The 21,476-nt window shown below is 42.9% G+C and overlaps 1 protein-coding gene across 4 annotated transcripts in view; it reads right to left on the reverse strand.

Annotated features, from left to right (window-relative positions):
* LOC134358975 (exocyst complex component 6-like) overlaps positions 1-21,476 on the reverse strand; it is a 194,539-nt gene that overhangs the window by 94,716 nt on the left and 78,347 nt on the right. For all 4 annotated transcript variants that reach the window (XM_063071718.1, XM_063071716.1, XM_063071717.1 and 1 more), the window contains exons 12-17: positions 20,752-20,823; positions 18,435-18,532; positions 16,526-16,631; positions 15,857-15,966; positions 7,134-7,245; positions 1,097-1,231 (exon numbers count right to left, since the gene is read on the reverse strand). In XM_063071718.1, coding sequence (XP_062927788.1) covers positions 1,097-1,231; positions 7,134-7,245; positions 15,857-15,966; positions 16,526-16,631; positions 18,435-18,532; positions 20,752-20,823 — 633 coding nt within the window. The remainder of the gene's footprint in view (positions 1-1,096; positions 1,232-7,133; positions 7,246-15,856; positions 15,967-16,525; positions 16,632-18,434; positions 18,533-20,751; positions 20,824-21,476) is intronic.

Here is a 21,476-nt window from a genome sequence, read left to right on the forward strand (position 1 = left end):
AACTAATATTTTCATGTTTACCTTGGCAAAAACTTATTCAATCCAATCTTCTCAAAAGATGTAAACTTTACTACTAAAAAAATTTCTTCAATGTACATGCAGACAAAACAATACAAAGGTAAGTATTTTTATGATTATCAAAAAGGCTACAGGTGCTGGATATCTGAAATAGAAGATCCTGAAAACACTCAACAGCATTTGTGGAAAGATAAACAGAGATAATGTTCAGCTCCCCGACCCTTCATCAGACATAGCATTTCCAGATATATTTAATAGTAAACATACACTGAAAAGCCAATCAACAAATCTGAAGTTATATTAAGCATCTGTAGAAAGGGTAAACAATCTATAGACAAAAAATAATGTATTGTCAGGGGCTACATGGACAGTTTTAGTAATTATTCACTCATCAGTTGTTCACAAAATAAACTAAGCAAAAAAAGTAGTTAAAATAAATATTTAATTATCGTATACCTGCATCTTCTAGAGGCAAGATATACACAATTTTTTTTTTGCATTTGATTAGAAAATGAGCTTTGAATATTGAATACGTCAATCATCCAACAGAGATAAAATGATCAAAACCTTTGGACAATAGTGAAATACCTGGTGAAGCAATGAATTTTCCAATTTTACATCCATTTCCTTTTCTCCAGGTTTCAGAATGGGTGCCGCAGTAGCATAGCGGTTAGCTCGATGGTACCACAGCTCAGGGTGTTCCAGAGTTCCACTCTGGTGTCATTCTGTAAGGGGTCTCTGTACATCCTCCCAGAAAAATGTGTGGGTTTACAATGGATCCTCCCGATCCCACCCCCCCCAACGGACCAAAGACTTGCAGGGTAGGTTATTAGTCATTGTAAATTGTTCCGTGCTTGAGTTAGGGTTAAACAGGGGTTGTTGGTGCAGCCTGTCTTGAAGGGCTGGAAGGGCCTAGGGCCTACTCTGCACTGTATTGTTAAATAAGAATATTTTAAAACCTGATTAGTGTATACCCACATGAACAGAATTATTAAAATGGTGACTTTACAGAAAACTACTGTAATTAGAATGTAAATTTCTGAATACTGATTGCTTAACATATTCACACTGCACATACCTTGAATGTGGATAACCCATAGAGTCGCGTGGTGTGCACAGTCTCAGGGGAGACATTAGTTATGTTTGTTATAAAGTCTTCAAGGTATTTACAGGCCTGCTCCAGGTGTGTTGTATTTATGATGATTTGTACAAGCTATAAAATGCAAATGTTTCCAATGAAAATCTGCTTGTACCTTTTAGCGTCAGCATTTTCTAGTCCCACCCTAATTTGTCACATTTAATTCTAGGCAACTTTTATAAAATAAATTTGCAAATTATTGTTGTTTCAACCATCAGTAACTTTAAATGAATAATAGTTAATTATTAGACCATTAGTAGCTTGATCCACACAGAACATTTTTTTAAAATATAAATTTAGCAAACAATGAACAGTCTAACAAAATGCATCCTCTTGCATTTGATGAACAGTGAAGAGAGGTTCTGGACTGCCATAACGCCATGAAATGGTCCATACATAGGAATGATTGAAGTTGACTTACTGTACCTACTTAACCATAACCTGATATTTAAGGGCCTTTGTTGACTAGGTAATTAAAAATTTGTTCTTGGGTAGGTTTGAAAAAATTATATAAATGAGTGAGAGGTAGGCAGACTAGAGAGGAAATGGTCATGTTTAGAGTGAATGGCATACTTGGCTTCATTGCTTGGAACACTGAGTACACAAGTCTGCAAGTCAAGTTCTAAGTTCCAAGTACAAAGTACATGTATGTCACTATATACAAACCCCAAGATTCGATTTTTTGCAGGAATATACAAGTCCAAGAAACAACGGAATCAATGAAAGACTACACCCAACAGGATGGACAAAAAAAATTATTATTAAGCAGTATCGAGAACATGAGATGAAGAATCCTTTAAAGTGAGCCAATAGGTTATGGGAACAGTTCAGCGATGGGGTGAATGAAGTTCAGTGAAGTTATCCCCTCTAGTTCAAGAGCCTGATGGCTGAGGTGTAATAAACGTTCCTGAACCTGGTGGTGTTGACCCTGAGGCTCCTGCACCTTCCTGATGGAAGCAGTGAGAAGAGAGCATGGCCTGTGTGGGAGGGGTCATTGATGGTAGATGCTGCTTTCCCACAACAGTACTCCATGTTGGGGGGGGGAAAGGGTTTTACTGTGATGGACTGGGCCATATCCAATATTTTGTGCAGGATTTTCCGTTGAAAGACATTGGTGTTTCCATACCAGGCTGTGATGCAAACAGTCAATGTACTGCACACCTGTAGAATTTAGTCAAAGTTTCAGATGTCACGTCAAATCATTGCAACCTTCTAAGGAAGTAGAGGCGCTGCCATGTTTTCTTCATAATTGTTCTTACATGCTGGGCCGAAAGCAGATACTCTGAAATGACAACACCGAGAAATTTAAAGTTGCTGACCCTCTTCAGAGAGGAAAATCAAGGATTCAATTGCACAAGGTGATATTGAGGCTAAGGTTTAAAGCATATTGATTAGTTTTGAGGTTATGATAGTACTGAGCTGGAGTCAAAAAACATCCTGATCTTCACTGTCCAGGTGTTCCAGGGTTGAATGAAGAGCAAATGAAATGGCATCAGCTGGAGCGCTGTTATGATAATAGGCAAATTGGAGAGGATCCAAATTGTTCCTTAGGCAGAAGTTGACATATTTCATTACCAACCTCTCAAAACACTTCATCACAGAGAATGCATACTAAATGCTACTGGACGATAGTCATTGAGGCAGGTTATGAATCTTCTTAGGCACTGGTATAATTAAAGCCTGCTTGAAGCAGGTGGGTACCTCAAACTGCTGAAGCAAGAGGTTAAAGATATCACTGAATACTCCAGCCAGTTGATCAGCACAGGTCTTTGGTACTTGGCCAGCTATCCCATCTGGGCCGGATGCTTTCCATGGGTTCACCTTCCTGAAGGATGCTCTCATGTCGGCCGCAAACTGAAAACACAGGGTCATATATGGGCCATGGGACTTCATGAAGGTTCCTTCAAGCTTTGACAATCAAAGCAAGCACAGAAGGCATTGAGCTTATCTGGGAGGAAATCTTTGTTATCACCTATGTCATTTGGTTTCACTTTGTAAGAGGCAATAGCATTCAAGTCCTGCCACAGCTATTGAGCATCCTCCAGTGATTCAAACTTAGTCTGGAATTTAAACGCAAACAACAGGAATTCTGCAGATGCTGGAAATTCAAGCAACACACATCAAGGTTGCTGGTGAACGCAGCAGGCCAAGCAGCATCTATAGGAAGAGGCGCAGTCGACGTTTCAGGCCGAGACCCTTCGTCAGGACTAACTGAAGGAAGAGTGAGTAAGGGATTTGAAAGTTGGAGGGGGAGGGGGAAGATCCAAAATGATAGGAGAAGACAGGACGGGGAGGGATACAGCCAAGAGCTGGACAGGTGATAGGCAAAAGGGGATACGAGAGGATCATGGGACAGGAGGTCCGGGAAGAAAGACAGGGGGCGGGGGGACCCAGTGGATGGGCAAGAGGTATATTCAGAGGGACAGAGGGAGAAAAAGGAGAGTGAGAGAAAGAATGTGTGCATAAAAATAAGTAACAGATGGGGTACGAGGGGGAGGTGGGGCCTTAGCGGAAGTCTGGAATTAGTCTGGAATTGCCACTTCACACTCGAGACGGCTTTCCAGAGATCATACCTCTTATCTTACTTGAGCGCCAGACCTGGATGCCACGGATCTGGCCCTCAGAAAATTGCGGATCCCATGGTACGTCCAGGGCTTCTGGTTGGGGAAGACTGAATGATTTTGTGGGGACACACTCGACTACGCCTGTTTTTAATAAAGTCCATGACATCTGTGGTGTATTCATTCATGAATCCTTGAACACAGCCCAGTCCACTGACTCAAAGCAATCCCATAGCCAATCCTCTGCCTCCTGTGACCATCCCTTTGTTGTCCTTATCTCTGCAGCCTGTGCATATATACAGGTAGAAGGGCAGCCAAGTGATCAGATTTCCCAAAATGTGGTCTCTTGTCTTGTCTATACTGCACCAACCGCCGCTGCTGGGCTATAAACGTGCAGGAGTGGTTAAGTGCCTTGCTCAAGGACACAACACGCTGCCTCAGCTGAGGCTTGAACTCGTGACCTTCAGATCCCTAGTCCAATGCTTTAACCCAGTGGTCCCCAACCACCGGGCCGTGGACTGGTACCGGACAGCAAAGCATGTGCTACCGGACCGCGAGGAAACGATACGAGTCAACTGCACCTTTCCTCATTCCCTGTCATGCCCACTGTTGAACTTGAACGCATGAGAGGTCATTACCCACACGAGGACATCAGTCGGTCATTAACCTACTACTATTCGATGAGTGAAAAAAAACAAATGTCGCTTGAGAGTTTCTTTGGAAGAGATGGTAGGGGACATAAGAGGCCTAATGATGATGATAACGCAGAGACAGCTGAGGCCGAGACTGCAAAAAAAAGCTTCCTTCAACAGAAAATACGACCAGTGCAATGAGTCGTACATAAAATATGGCTTTATTGCGACCGGTGGCTCACACGCTCCAAGCCCCCTATGTGTGATATGTGGAGACAAGCTGTCTAATGAGGCAATGAAGCCCTCAAAACTGCTTCGGCACCTTGAGTCAAAGCACCCTGCACTTAAAGACAAACCCGTTGAGTTTTTTGAGCGGAAAAAAACGTGAGCAAGCCGAACAGAAGCAAGTGCTGACAGCCACCACCTCCACAAATGCTGCTGCTCCGAGAGTGTCGTACTTAGTGGCTAGCTGTATTGCTAAGGATAAGAAGCCTTTCACTGTTGGTGAAGAATTGATTCTGCCTGCTGCCAAGGACACATGCCATGAACTGTTGGGAGAAGCTGCAGCTAACAAGATGGCACAGGTTTCTCTTTCAGCTACCAGTTTCAAGGAGAATCGATGACGTAGCGGAGGACATCGAAGCACAGTTGCTGGAATGGCTTAATGAGTTTGGTTTCATTACCCAAGTCAAAGAGGTTGCTCCGGAATGTCAGTCTACACACTGTGTCACACACAGGGAAACGCTGGCTAGCCGAAAAATGTCACCCGATCTTAATAGCGTATTGAATGACGTTGTTGAAGTTAACAATCACATCAAAGCAAAAGCCCTTAACTTACGTCTGTTTGAGCAGCTTTGCGAGGAAGAGCACAAACGCCTTCTCTTACACACTGAAATCAGGTGGCTATCAAGGGGGAGAGCCCTGGCCAGGGCTTTTAGGTTAAGAGAGCAGCTACAGAGATTCCTTTCAGGAAATAAGTCACCACTGGCAGCACACTTCAGTGACGAGGAGTGGATAGCAAAACTCGCTTATCTGTGTGACATCTTCAATCTGCTCAATGAACTCAATTTGTCACTTCAGGGGAGAATAACAATTGTCTTCAAGTTGGCAGATAAAGTGTCACAGCCAAACTGGAAATGTGGGGACGGCGTGTGGACAGGGGCATATTTGACATGTTCCCAACATTAGCTGGGAATTTGGGAGAGACTGAGGCTCACAGCTGGTGCGCAAACACCTATCTTCACTATCGACAGAATTCGAACGTCACTTCCCAACCGCAAATGACTCAAGATGTGCAAAGGAATGGGTCCGTGACCCATTTGTGAATGTCCGCGGTGAATCATTCATGTCAGCGCGGGAAGAAGATCAACTCCTCGGGCTTGCAAATGACGATGGGCTGAAAAGTATGTTTGACATAACATCTCTGCCGGCATTCTGGATCAAAGTCAAGGCTGAATATCCTGAGATAGCCACGAAAGCACTGAAAACGTCGCTTCCATTTCCAACATCATATCTCTGCGAAGCGGAATTTTCTGCAATGAATGCAATGAAAATTAAATTGCGGAATAGACTGGACATAAGGAACCCCTTTATGACTTGTAATTGACTTATCACTATATTCATGCGAGGAAAATATGTGTTGTGTGTTTAATATTAAATTTGTTAGATAAACCCTTTTAGAAACAAAATTGAGTGTATTAGCCACTGATAAGTGATTTATAGTTGAACTATCATCTATATTCTGATAGGATTAACAACCCCACCCCCCACCCCCAGTCAGTCAGTCCGCAAGAATATTGTCAATATTAAACCCGTCCACGGTGCAAAAAAGGTTGGGGACCCCTGCCTTAACCACTTGGCCATGTGCCAACCTCAATGTGGAACACTAGGCATTCTTAATTGTAGTATAGCAGTGGTCAAGTATGTAGGGTTCTCTGGAGCTGCGAAGTATATATTGATAATAATTGGGCAGAGAGTTCTTCAAACAAGTCTGATTGAAGAACATCTTTATCAGCAAGACCAAGGAATTGATTGTGGACTTCAGGAAGGGGAAGTTGAGGGAGCACACACCAGTCCTCAGAGGGATCAGCAGTGGAAAGGGTGAGCAGTTTCAAGTTCATGGGTGTCAACATCTCTGAAGATCTATTCTGGTCCCAACATATTGATGCAATTACAAAGGCGGCATGACAGTGGTTATATTTCATTAGAAGTTTGAGGAGACTTGGTACATCACCAAATACACTTGCAAATTTCTACAAATGTACCATGGAGAAATGTACCATCACCACTGCTCAGGTTCGGAAAAAGTGGCAGAAAGTTGCAAACTCAGCCAGCCTCATCATGGGTACTAGCTGCCCCAGCATCGAGAGCACCTTCAAAAGACACTGCTTCAAAAAGGCAGCATCCATCATTAAGGACCCCCATCACCCTGGACATGCTCTCTTCTCGCTGCTATAGTCAAGAAAGTGGTACAGGAATCTGAAAACACATGCTGAACATTTCAGGAACAGGTTCTCCTCCACATTCAGATTTCTGAATGGACTATGAATCCACTAACACTACCTCCCTAATATTTCCCCCTCTCTTTTTGCACCTTTTTTTATGTATTCTTATTACATTAACCCGGATTCTGATATGCATGGTAACTAATTACATTGTACTACTATCAACTGAATGGCATCAGTTTTCAACTACTGTTTAATATGAATGGTCCACAAGCACTATTTTACCAGATGGTTAGAATCACTTACAAAATGTCAGTTCTTATAGGTGCTAAAGACATACCTCAGTTAAACCTATGTGCTGTTTCTTGATAAGGCTTTGTAAACATCCACTTAAAGTTCGAGTCAGCAGCAGGTTGGTAGATTTTCTGAGCATATCATCTATTTCTGTTGAACTGAAAATCAGAATATTTATCAGAATATACTCAAAAATGCCTATTGACAGGGGTTTCACTATAATGCATTACATTAAAAATGTCATGGTAAAATAGTTGACATAAAATTGACTTGATTCTACCACAGAAGTACATTTAGCATTCAAAACAGCATCCGATTGAAAATCATTCTACTAATTCAATGTCCATTGACAGTGCCCGCACTCCACAATGAAGTGATTCATTCAACTCTGTCTAAGTAAATAACTACATTCAATATCAATGAATATAGTTGACAATATTGTGAATAATTCTGTAGAATTACTTAGTTAAAACAGATGCAAAATAAATATACACTCAGTCACCATTTTATTAGGTACAGGAGTGGAACCTGGTGTGATCTTCTGCTGCAACAGCCCATCCACCTCAAGGTTCAACGTGTTGTGCATTCAAAGATGCTCTTCTGCACACCTCTGTTGTAATGCATGGTTATCTGAGCTTTTGCTGTCAGTTTCCTGTCAGATTGAACCAGTCTGGCCATACTCCTCTGACCTCTCTCATTTACAAGGTATTTTCACCCATAGAACTGCTGTTCACTGAATTTTTTGGGTTTTTTTTCACCATTCTCTGTAAACTTAAGAGACTGCTATGTGTGAAAATCCCAGGAACTCAGCAATTTCTGAGATAGTCAAAGCTTCTCATTTGGCACCAATAATCATTCCATGATCAAAGTCACTTCGATCACATTTCTTTCTCATTCTGAAATTTGGTCTGAACAACTGAACCTCTTGACCATGTCTGCAAGCTTTTATTGTTTGAGCTTCTGTCACGATTGGCTGATTAGATATTTGCATTAACGATGTATACAGATGTACCTAATAAAGTGGCCACAATGTATTTCAGAATGTAAATATTTATGACTTGGGAATATGAAACATTATGATGTTACAAAGTCGACCCCTCTCCTACCTTGGCCAATCAGCTCAATTTTACTGTCGGTTTGATAAGGCCAATCAACATCCATCTCTTTTCAATTCCTCTGATCCCAATAATCTGAGCCCTAGTACCTTCCCCCCTTTCACAAACACTCCAGTGTCACCATTCTCCCTTCACCCCAGTCCCATTCACCTTCAACAGCCCTCCCCTTTCCCCCTCCCTCCATCCCACCCTATACTTGCTGTGAAGCAAGAAGCCATTTGCAAACCGCTTGGAAAGCAGAACTTTAGGAAAGATGGTGTCTCACCTGGTACCCTAAGGCACTGTGTGAATCAGCTAATACCCATCTTCACTGAGATATTTAACACCTCCATGCAATTATGCAGGGTTCTGGACTGCTTTAAAATTGTTATGATCGAATGATTATAAGCCAGTCACTCTGACTTCAGTAGCTATCAAAACCTTTGAACATCTGATGTTGGTCAATCTTAAGTCCATTACTGATTCTCTGACCTACTAGTTTACTTGTAGAGCAAATCACTCCTTGAGGATGTAGTTAACTGGTGCTTTCATTATATCCTTCAACATTTGGACTCCTCCAACACCTATGCGAGGATCTTGTTTGTGGATTTTAGCTCTTCAAATCTAATGTTCCAGAGTTACTCCATAGCAAGCTAATCCACCTAGCTGTACCCTACAGTATCTGTCAGTGAAATACAATCTTCCTGACAGGAAGTAGTATGCAAGGTTGGGCTATTTGTCTGATCCAATGTCTTCAAGCAGAGGCCCTCCCGAGGGCTGTGTTTTTCACCCCCCCACCCCGTTCTCATTTTATACAAATGACTGGGCCTCCATAGAAAAATCCATTGAAATCCTAAAGTTCACGGATGACACGACTGTACTTGGTCTCATCTCTAACAATGATGTAACCTGATATCAAAAGGGAGGTAGTGTAGCGGTGTGCTACACACAGCGCTAGAATAACCACACGGAGTCGGTGAGTTAGAGTCGCGATGAAAGAGATTTATTCAAACTTCGCGGCCTGCTTTAAAGCCTTCCCATTCCCGCCCTCCCTGGGGCGGGACTGCTGTGGGGAATGCATATTCCCAGACCCTTTCTGCGCGCGGGATTTTCCCCCTGCTGAAGATGGCCTGGCGCCCTTTTTGGGGCCGGCCCTCTGCCTGCGCGCGCTGTTGTGAGCCGGTTCGTGTGTGCCAGAAAGTGGGTCGCCACATAACCCTCCCCCCCCCCAGAACCAGTGATACCTCCCCCAATGTCCACAGTCTGGATCGGCCTCTATTTGGGGGGTCTGCCCCTGCGCCGCGGTGCCTGAGCCTGGACCGGCTGCGCCAAGTCCACATGGGCCGGTTTGAGTCGGTCCACCGTGAAAACCTCCTCTCTCCCCCCAATGTCCAGCACGAACGTGGACCCGTTGTTGCTGATCACCTTAAACAGCCCCTCGTAGGGCCGCTGTAGCGGTGCCTGGTGTCCGCCCCGTCGTACAAAAAGAAACCTACAGTTCTGCAGGTCTTTGGGTACGCAGGTCGGGATCTGTCCGTGCTGTGAAGTGGGGATGGGGGCCAGGTTACCGAGCCTCTCCCGTAGTCTGTCCAGGACTGCTGTGGGTTCTTCCTCTTGCCCCCTTGGGGCTGGTATGAACTCTCCTGGGACTACTAGGGGTGCGCCGTACACCAACTTAGCCGACGAGGTGTGCAGATCCTCTTTGGGCGCCATGCGGATTCCGAGCAGGACCCAGGGAAGCTCGTCCACCCAGTTAGGCACCTCCAGGCGGGCCATGAGAGCCGATTTCAGGTGACGGTGGAAGCGCTCCACTAGCCCATTCAACTGTGGGTGGTAGGCAGTTGTGTGGTGTAGCTGAGATCCTAAAAGGTTGGCCATAGCCGACCACAGGCTGGAGGTGAACTGGGCGCCCCTGTCGGAGGTAATGTGGGCCGGTACCCCGAAGCGGGCTACCCAGGTTGTGATCAGTACTCGGGCGCAGGATTCGGAGGTGGTGTCGCTGAGCGGGACTGCCTCTGACCATCTGGTGAACCGGTCTATCATAGTTAGGAGGTACCACGCTCCTCGTGACACTAGCAGGGGCCCCACGATATCCACATGGATGTGGTCGAACCTCTGGCGGGTGGGTTCGAACCGCTGCGGCGGAGCCTTGGTATGCCGCTGCACCTTGGCCGTTTGACACTGCATGCACATTTTGGCCCATTCACTGACCTGCTTACGAAGTCCATGCCACACGAACCTGTTGGCGACCAGCCGGACGGTTGTCCTGATGGAGGGGTGCGCTAAGTTGTGAATGGATTCGAACACCCGCCGGCGCCAGGCTGCTGGGACGACGGGGTGGGGTTGGCCGGTAGCTACGTCACATAGTAGGGTCCTCTCACCTGGGCCTACGGGGAGGTCTTGGAGCTGCAAACCGGAGACTGCAGTCCTGTAACTGGGGATCTCAGCGTCTGCCTGCTGTGCCTCTGCCAGCGCTGCATAGTCCACCCCCTGGGACAGGGCCTGTATGGTCGGTCTGGGAAGTGCGTCCGCCACGACGTTGTCCTTTCCAGAGACATGCCGGATGTCCGTTGTGTACTCGGAGATGTAGGACAGATGTCGCTGCTGGCGGGACGACCAGGGGTCGGACACCTTCATGAACGCAAAGGTAAGCGGTTTGTGGTCTGTGAACGCGGTGAAGGGCCTACCTCCTAAGAAGTACCTGAAATGCTGGATTGCCAGGTATAGTGCCAATAGCTCCCAGTCGAAAGCACTGTATTTGAGTTCGGGTGGTTGTAGGTGTTTGCTGAAGAACGCCAGGGGTTGCCAGCGACCCTCGATGAGTTGTTCCAGCACTCCAACGACCGCTGTGTTAGATGCGTCCACCGTGAGGGCAGTAAGAACGTCCGTTCTGGGGTGCACTAGCATCGCGGCGTTTGCCAAGGTTTCTTTGGTTTTAACAAAAGCAGTTGCGGCTTCTTCGTCCCCAGTAATGTCCTTGCCCTTACCCGACATTAGAGTGAACAGGGGTCACATGGTTCGGGCTGCTGAGGGGAGGAAACGGTGGTAGAAATTCACCACACCCACGAATTCCTGCAGGAATTTGATTGTGTTGGGTCGGGGGAAGTTGCGGACCGCGTCTACCATGGCGGGCAGCAGGGTTGCCCCGTCTTTAGTAATCCTGTGGCCCAGGAAGTCGATGGTATCGAGTCCGAACTGGCATTTGGCTGGGTTGATGGTAAGGCCGAATTCGCTCAGGTGGGAGTAGAGCTGGCGGAGGTGGGACAGATGCTCCTGCCGACTACTGCTGGCTATGAGGATGTCGTCCAAATAGATGAATGCAAAGTCCAGGTCACGTCCCACCGTGTCCATTAGCCGCTGGAAAGTCTGTGCGGCATTCTTTAGACCAAACGGCATTCAGAGGAATTCGAAAAGTCCGAACGGGGTGATGTGCTGTTTTGGGGATGTCGTCCAGATATACAGGGATTTGATGGTATCCCCGGACGAGGTCTACCTTGGAAAAGATCCTTGCGCCGTGTAGGTTTGCTGCGAAGTCTTGAATGTGCGGCACAGGGTAGCGGTCTGGCGTTGTAGCCTCGTTCAGTCTGCAGTAGTCACCGCATGGTCTCCAGCCCCCCGTTGCCTTAGGCACCATGTGAAGGGGGAAGGCCCATGGGCTGTCGGACCGTCATATGATCCCCAATTCCTCCATCTTCTTGAACTCCTCCTTCACCAGTTGGAGCTTGTCCGGGGGAAGCCTTCGAGCACGGGCGTGGAGGGGTGGTCCCTCGGTCAGGATGTGGTGCTGTACTCCATGTCTGGGCATGGCTGCCGTGAACTGCGGTGTCAGTACTGATGGGAAATCCGCCAGGACCCTGGTGAATTCATCGTCGGACAGCGTGATGGAGTCCAGGTGTGGGGCTGGCAACTGTGCTTCACCCAGGCAGAACGTTTGAAAAGTCTTGGTGTGGACTAATCGCTTCCCTTGCAGGTCGACCAGCAGGCTGTGGGCTCGTAGAAAATCCGCCCCCAGGAGTGGTTGCACCACGGCGGCCAGTGTGAAGTCCCACGTTAACCGGCTGGAGCTGAACTGTAGCCGCACCATGCGGGTGCCATAGGTTCGTATTGTGCTGCCATTTGCGGCCCTCAGGGTGGGTCTCGGTTCTCTGTTGCGGGTGTCGTAACTCATTGGAGGTAAGACGCTGATCTCCGCTCCGGTGTCGACCAAAAAGCAGCGTCCCGACTGCTTGTCCCAGACATACAGGAGGTTGTCCTAATGGCCAGCCGCCGTAGCCATCAGCGGCGGCTGGCCCTGGCGTTTCCCGGGAATTTGCAGGGTGATCTGCAGCGGCGGGCCTCTGTGCCCCACCGCTGGTGGTAGAAACACCATTGTTCGTTGGGCTCGCGGCTTGGTGATCTGTGCGACGGGCGCCCCTCTCTCTTTCCTGGCATTCCACAGCACATCTGCTCGAGCCGCCACCTCCCGGGGGTTGCTGAAATCTGCGTCGGACAGCAGCAGGCATATGTCCTCGGGCAGTTGCTCTAGGAACGCCTGCTCAAACATGAGGCAGGGTTTGTGTCCTTCAGCCAGGGCCAGCATCTCGTTCATTAATGCTGACAGCGGCCTGTCTCCCAAACCATCCAGGTGCATTAAGCGGCGTGCTTGTTCGCGCCGTGAGAGTCCGAAAGTCCTTATGAGCAGGGCTTTGAATGCTGTGTATTTGCCGTCCTCCGGGGGCGACTGTATAAACTCCTCAACTTGTGCAGCAGTCTCTTGGTCGAGTGAGCTCAGCACGTAGTAGTAGCGAGTGGACTCCAAGGTTATCTGCCGAATGTGGAATTGTGCTTCTGCTTGTTCGAACCATAATTGGGATCGCAGCGTCCAGAAGCTTGGCAGTTTTAACGAAACTGCGTGAACAGATGCAGCGTCGGTCATCTCTGGTCCAAATATCATTTGGGCCGTCGGGGTCACCAATTGTAGCGGTGTGCTACACACAGCGCTAGAATAACCACACGGAGTCGGTGAGTTAGAGTTGCGATGAAAGAGATTTATTCAAGCTTCGCGGCCTGCTTTAAAGCCTTCCCATTCCCACCCTCCCTGGGGCGGGACTGCTGTGGGGAATGCATATTCCCAGACCCTTTCTGTGCACGGGATTTTCCCCCTGCTGGTGAAGATGGCCTGGCGCCCTTTTTGGGGCCGGCCCTCTGCCTGCGCGCGCTGTTGTGAGCCGGTTCGTGTGTGCCAGAAAGTGGGTCGCCACAGTAGACCATCTTGCAGAATGGTGTGCTCACAGCAACTTTGAGCTTAATACTATCAAGAAGTGGAAATGAGGAGTGACTTTCACTGACAACCCCCTCCCCAAATTAATGGTCAGACTGTGTCTATGGTGGAGCCATTCAAATTCCTGGGGACTACCACTGAAGTGAGACAAGCATGTTATGCTCACTACTAGGAAAGCCCAACAGAGATTGTTCTTCATATGCCAGTTTAGGAAACTTAGCATCTCAGGGCGTATGCAGATAAAATTTTACTCAGCCATCATTGATAGCATTGTAACCACCCTCTTACGAAGTTTGGTTTCCTGCTGCCTCCTCCCTCTCCAAGTCCAGGATGCAATGAGTGATCCACTCAGCACAGAAGATCACTGGCCCTTGATACAAGACCTGTACATTGCCAGCACGAAGAAAAGAGCTGAAAGAATTACTGCTGACTCCACCCAACCTAGCAGTCAACTATTCACCAACACTCACAAGAAATGCTGCCTGGGCCTGCTGCGTTCACCAGCTGCATTCACCAGCATTTTTCTATGTGTTGCTTGAATTTCCAGCATCTGCAGATTTCCTCGTGATTACCTATTCACCAAGTTGCCATCAGGGAGATACTGCAAGTCCATTACAAGAACCATACATCATCTTCGAAGCTTCTTTCCTATAGCTATCCAGCTTCTCAAAAAACTCAATTGGATGTAATACCCTAACTGTTCCTGAACAACATTCCTTAAATGTCCTTCCTGCTCTCCTTGTTCTGTTGATAATCATTTAGTCTGTTAATATGTTCACACTTAAGTTTAATTATTGACATTTGCACTAATTGTTGATTGTTTATGGCTGTTTGCACTATTAACTTGTAAACTTGTGTTTGCTTGTGTTGCCTGTTATGGTATTGTCCTGTACACTACTTCCTCTAAACTGCACAGGTATGCGGCCACACAGTAACTGAAGAACTTCCATGCATATAGTCTTTGTTGCCACACAGCTGGAATTTTCTTTTATATAATGTTTTATGAAAGTGCTGTGCAGTTTTCAGGACATGTAAAAATTTCTTGCTCAAAGCAATGGTTGGCCTGTGCAGCTGTAAAGGAAAAGGGAACACTGGTTCTGTATTTTATGTCTGACACAAAACCACGATCAATTCTGGCATGTTTCACATACTGGCAATAAAGTGATTGATTTATCAAGAGCAGCTGGTTGTAATTGTATTAAACTCATTTTTGCATCATTTCAGGAAAAAATATTTTAGAATTGTTCCTAATTTGCCCAGTACTTATGTTTTTTTTTACAGAATATTAATTCCAGATATCTTTGTTGTCATAATTCAGTAATTATTCTCAATTATTAATAATCATGGAGAGGAGTCAATGTTGAGGCATCCAGTTGCATACATCTGGGTAAAGTCTAAATTGCAACTGACAAAATACATGGAGAAATATTTTGCATTCAGAATTCATTTGTTATAATTACTTTTTGTTATAAAGGTGATTTTCATAATTATTGTTCAGCCACCAGGACCAAGCAACACCAAAAGGCATGGAAGAGAAAAGGAAAGACTTCAGTGAAATAACACAATGAAAAACAAAAGAATGTTAATTGCCAACAAATACAAAATGAAACTATTCATTATATCTTTAATGTGTGTCAAGAGAAACAAGTTCAAAGTAAAAACTTAAATTTCATGCTGCATTTTTGGCATCAAATTTAGATTCTATATCAGAAATAGAGCAAAAGAAAAATATCTATAATCATAGAAAATATATGTATAATTGACACATATTGAGGGTTTAACAGCAGAATTCCTGTTTGGGACCGGATTGTGCTAAGAACCAATGACATTCAGCCACCTAATGGGCTGCAATTGTCTGTCTTCACATAATAGACTGAAATGTGACAAATGGCACTTACTGAGAGAATGAGAAGGTATGATGCTATGGGAACAAAATTCAGATCCTGCAGCAGATGCAGGTTGCTAGTCTTTACTTACCTCCAATGGAGTTCCCACAATAAAGCATTAAGGGCCAAATGGAAGGCAAATTGTTTTAAATAAACAATTTTCCTTTAATATTTTAAACTAAAAAATCAGAAAAAACAATATACTTTTATTTGAAAAATTAACGTTTGCAATTGTCTACCCCTTTGTCAAAAGATTCTGAATGTCAAATATCTTAATGTCAGACTAGTAGCCATCTCGACTATGCTGCTATGTTCCAAAATGTGGAGAGGCAGCAAGGTAGGCTGTCACTGCCAAATCAACTAAATGTAGGCATGGATGGATCGATCTTTGGCAACATTCACACCTGGTCTCTTTCATTAAATGTTTAGCAAATGCATAGATCAGCTGGAACAAAACTGGAAAGGCTAGTTTAACTTCTCCATACAACAATGAAGTACAACTTTTGAATCTGAACTATCTCCAGCTTACCTTCGATGAAGAGATTCAGAAAATTTAAGGCTTGCGTAAATGAATTCTTTGAACTCCCTGTAGATCTCAGGGACTGACTGAGATACTGGAAACCTTTTCGGAAAAGGTTGCTATGGGGTGGAGGGTGGGAGGAGAGGCAATTTAAAATTAAAAAGTGTACTAGAATATATTTGGTATGTATATATCCATTAAAAACTATTTTTTTAAACAAGTTTTATAACAAACGCATGCAATCAGGAGACAGACTTCAAATTTGATGCAATTAAACCCATCTAAACACTTAGTTCCCTTAGATAAAATATAAATTTGACATTTGTACTTGCATTAAAATACATTATGTCCCTTCAGTTGCATTTGATTAAAAGTGACAGAAGAATCTTATTCCAAATCAACCAGATATGGCAATTTTAAAAAGGGAACGAGGGAAAACAGAAAGCAAGGTATTTGCATATTAGCTATCTCAATTAAGTAACAGAACCTTAAATTTTATGAAGCATTAAACATAAGCAATATACTATGAGAAGCACCTTTATAGGTTTCGGCTCTAGAACTGAGCAAGATCTCATCTGAAATGCAAATTTAACAATGCTGTGAAGAATATGCCGAACAAACAAATCAGAATGAAACATGTGGTCAAGAAGAAACTAAGAACCTAACAAAGCTACGGACCTTTTCAAGTTCAGTGTCATGAAACGGAAATCGACTGATTATCATTCTATACTCCTCTTCATTTGCTGCAGGAATAGGACTGTAGTTATCAGATTCAAAAATGTCTCTGTTAAAAAAATCAAACATTCCTGTGAATTAGCATCATGAACAATGCAAATACATAGTCATCTGACAGAACATTAATTGGAAGTATTGGAATAATAGAATAATTAAATGTTTTCCTAAAAATCAAAGACTATTTTGAGGTGGGAAATTCAATTATCTCAGTAATTGTGTTTTTTTAAATTCATGGAAATTCTGGCTCACTGATGAGGGAATCATCTCAAACTGATTTGAATAAAGTGAAGAGCTTCCTTATGGAATTGAGGCAATTTTTTAAGTAAAGGTACTCCCAACCAAAAGCAGAGTTCTAGGAATCCGAAACAGTGACTAGGGGATAGATAGTGGTATCTTTCCAAGTCAGAAGTCTGTCAGAGGAGAGACTGCAGACAATGTTCTCATACACCAACGCTCCTCTCCTTCAAAGTAGCCATAGATTTTAGAAGTGTTGTCAAAAAAGGCTTCAGCAATTAACTCCAGAGCATTTTCTAAATAGTGACTCTGCAGGCACAGTACAGGTTGTGGAGATTTTGATGGCATCAGTCGAGTGATGTGCTTTGGCTTGGTTGAACCTTAGGTGTCCTTTTTAAGCTCTACTTATCCAGTAGGTGAAAAATACTCTGCCGCACTTCTGCCATGCCTGAAAATGGTAGAAAGGCTTTGTAGAGTCAAGAGACAAGTAATTCAGAGAATACATAGCCTCCCATTTGATCTTGTGAGCAGCATTTCAATGGCTCGTCAAAGGTGATCACAAGGACATTGCTAGTGGTCAAATTGGTATCAATTGCTAAGAGTTTTTGCTTAGGATGGTAAATACTTCATATTTGAAAATGCTAATGTTACCTGTCACTTCATTCATGCCAGATATTCACTCAAGTTGTGCTACTTACAGGCATGGGCTTCTTCACTCAGTAGCAACCCAATTTCAAAATCATTTGCTGATCAGGCTTTAGGGGGCTAGCAGAAAGGTTACTGATGCAACAAATAGACAGATGGATCTACGGCATTGCCCAAGAAATGTCTGCAGCAGTGCACTAGGACCAAAGTGACTGACCTGCATTACCATTTTTCTTTGTCTGAGATACTTCACCTTGGTTCCCAATTCCTCTAAATTTCAACTAAGCTTTTTCATGCCAAGGCCTGTAACTTTTCCCTCGCCTCTCAAATTATGCCTTTCTAGTTATTTGGATTGAGCTGTAATGAGATCTGGAAGTGCATGGTCCTCAGCAATCCTGATGAGTCCTGCACCTGTTAAAACAACTGAGCTTGGTGTATTTATTTCTGGATGAATTCTGGCTAATTGTGCAGACCTTTTGCTGTTTACATTGTTCCTGACTGCTCTACCAATATCATGTGAACTGATTGAAACTGATTTCCAGGATGGCAGGGGACCACATGAGAAGTCAAAGATGAAAGATTGTTGCAAATGCTTTAACCTCATCCTTGCCCTATATAACACTACCAAGGAGGTCGAGGATGTTTTCAGGACTGTCTCCTCCAGTTGTCTATCACCATTCGAGATTGTGTGTGGAAGGACTATCAAGAAAAAAAAGATAAGGTACAATATTGCCTATAGTTTAACGTACTCCAACAGATACTGTGGATTTTACCATACATTTTAAGGCTCTAATATATCATAAACATGTAGAAATTATAAAAGGTGGCAGTATTTGAGAAGTAACAGGTGCACTTCAAGGAAGGTTATGTTATGGAGATGGAAAACAGTTTACTTTGAACTTTGAATAGATTCAAGCAGTATTAGTATCTTTTCACATCAATATGATAATACATTTTTCATAAAAGAACTAACCTAAACACAACTGCCCATTTCTTTAATAAAGTTTCATTATATTGATCACGAATTTCAAGTAACAAGTCAAAAAGTCTGCTCACAGGAAATCCATAGCCCTAAAAAAAAACAAAATTAAGAACATGTGTATATCACCTAAGACAAAATGAAAGATTCAATTCAATTTAGTTGCAGAAAAGCACAATAAAATTCAAAAAACTAGATTAAAATTCAAATTTTTCAAAAGATAAATTCTGGAATGTTTTGCCTAATTTTGTGATATGCTGGTGTTTTGGATATCTTTCTTGCAGTTGGATTGCAACTGTTTTTCTCTGAAGACAAGCAAGGTTGATGGCTTTTCACTCTGCTCCCCAATACGGTAGGTAACATTACTAAAGAGACTCTGTTAACAATCCTGGGAACAAACTCTATGGATAGTCCATGTAACAATGGCTCAACAAAATTCAAACATTTGCTCAGCTGAATTGCTTAAATATCAAGCAAATGCACCCCAAGATAAATGCTCCCAGTAAATTGTGGAAATGTTGGGAAAGTTTGTCTTCAGTTCTCTGGAGTACAGATTCTGGCTGTTGGAACTTATGTAAAAAGAAAGGTTTATTTTAACTAAGCTGATTGAGTATACAACTAAAAAAGAAACTAATTGCAAATAAATTAAGAGACCTAGCAGTGAGCTTTGGTTCAGTTAGGGATGTCAGTGATTACAACACATGTAACTTTCCAGAAAAGGTGTTTGTGTGCAATACGATAAATTAGTTAGAAAGCACAAAGCCAATGGAACTAAAAGGAAAGTAGTAGCAGTGATAAGAGATCGATTTTTGTGATAGAAAGTCATATTGAATGTTATCTAACTAGAGAAAGATTAACAGCAGCGCTACCAAAGCATCAAAGATGAGACCACTTCCTTTTCCTGATACAAGTTGATGACTTGAATTTCCATGTACAAGAAACAAAATTTTCAGGACAACACAAAACTACAGCTAGTCGTAGAGGACAATAATATACTTCAAGAGAATAAATGTTGCTAAATCAGTCGTCACATAGCAGATAACTTTAAGAAAGCTTTGAGAAAGACAAAGTGATACATTTTGCTAGAAAGCAGCAGCAATTAAATAGAAACATTTTTTCAGCAAGATGGGTTGAGAAGGAATACAGTATAGGATCATCATTTACAAAGAAGTCAGAATCAAAATAAAAGCATTATGATTCTTAAAAACTAATTCCACCCACAAATGAAGTGCTCCATTCACTTCATAAATGCAAATATCTTTGAGAGTTCAGGAAAGATTTATTACATGCAAATTCAGGGAAGGTTATAATATCCAGGGGCCAAAAACATGCCAATTTGATCAAATCGTCAAATTACATTCCTCACTACAGAAAGGTAGTTAGCAAGTTTCAGAGATTACTTTCATCAGATACTTGTAGGTATGGAAGTGGCCAATTAATCTAAACTCTGGTGTTTGAAAACTTACAATTGTTCCCAGTGCTTTCTTCCCTCAGAATGGTTGATTGAGCATATATACTATATACACATACATATATACATACAGACACGATATGAAGCAGCATCATATTTTGTAGCTCATTCACTTTCACATATGGGAAATTGTGTCTGTTTTATGTTCAATTCTTCCAGAATGAATACTTTTCTCTCACATATTCCAGTTACATTTGCATTTCTGGTTTGATCAGTTTAATTTAACACAATACATTTACTATCAAGCAGCGAAAATCTATATTTTAACAGGGATTTTAGCTCAATTAAACATGTGGAAGTATCAAGAGCTAAGGAAACTAATATCCCATCTAAAAACTTACCAGCAGATCCTTTGGTACATTTTGTGTGATTTGCTGCAAGATGCGAGTATTATTTCATATTTTAAATGCTTTCAAGCTTTCTGCCCTGTTCCAGGACAATATAAAAACCACCACCTTGTCTCTTATTCACTACATTTCTTGCCAATATTCTAACAAGAGGCAACATCTTATGTTCCATATGGTTTGTGAAGATTTCACGATGCGATTAGATTTTGTGTCCGTTGTCCCAGCAAGGGAATATACATAATTGGTTAAATCTTTTCACATGATTCATGGTAATATTCTCTTCTGATTATTCCTTGTAATCCTCAAATACTACAACACTAATAGAACATTCTACAAGGGGAAAAACTCATTTGCTTTGTTTTCATTCCTCTGGATTTTACAAATTTTTTTCTCAGGATACCATTAATATATTCTCTTTTTCTACCCTTCTCGAAATTTTGATTTCAAATCAATTTAGGACAAAAGAGAAAAATCTTAATGAGCTAATACCTACTTGCAAAGTGTCAGCGTAAACGACAATTAGGTTCTTCAACTCCAAAACAAGGTCAGGATCAGTGCAATAGGACTAGGAGAACAATATTAAAGATGTTACTACTTAGAAAAGTGCAAAGTCATAAGTTTCATCCAAAGAAAAAATATAAAACTTATGCATTTTCAAGTACAGTGGCTTTTTCATCATGTATTTAATAGAATTTTTTTTTAACTCATGTATACCACGCCACCATTTTAAACACTGAATAAATCTGTAGTAATATCTCTATTAATCATTCCAAAAGCTCCACACAATAAGTCAGGAGGCATGTTACTTGTTCAATTCTACTGTGCCAGGAAAATGAACAGTTGGGCCCATTATCCCAGGACGCAAATTTATTTCAAGAGTTAAATGATTTTCAAATTACAAGGAATAATATAACAGTTTACAAAGTGAAATTATTAAGACCTTGGAATAAATATTATCCTATCACTGATTTCCAGTTTCAACAATTAAAAATTGCCACCTGCAAAATATGGAAAATATAGAAAGACTGGAGCTACTGGAATGGACCAACAAAAATTGCTGGAGGAAAATCAGGTGGTCAGGAAGCATCTACATATTTCCTTTTTCCATTAACATTACTGGCCTCCATGTATGCAACACTGTTCATTTTTATTGAAATAAAATGGTAGAAATACCCAGCAAGTCAGACACCCATCTGTAAGGGAAAAAGTTTGTGCTTT

The sequence above is a fragment of the Mobula hypostoma genome, chromosome 19 (assembly GCF_963921235.1).
Source record: "Mobula hypostoma chromosome 19, sMobHyp1.1, whole genome shotgun sequence".
NCBI classification, from domain to species: domain Eukaryota; kingdom Metazoa; phylum Chordata; class Chondrichthyes; order Myliobatiformes; family Myliobatidae; genus Mobula; species Mobula hypostoma.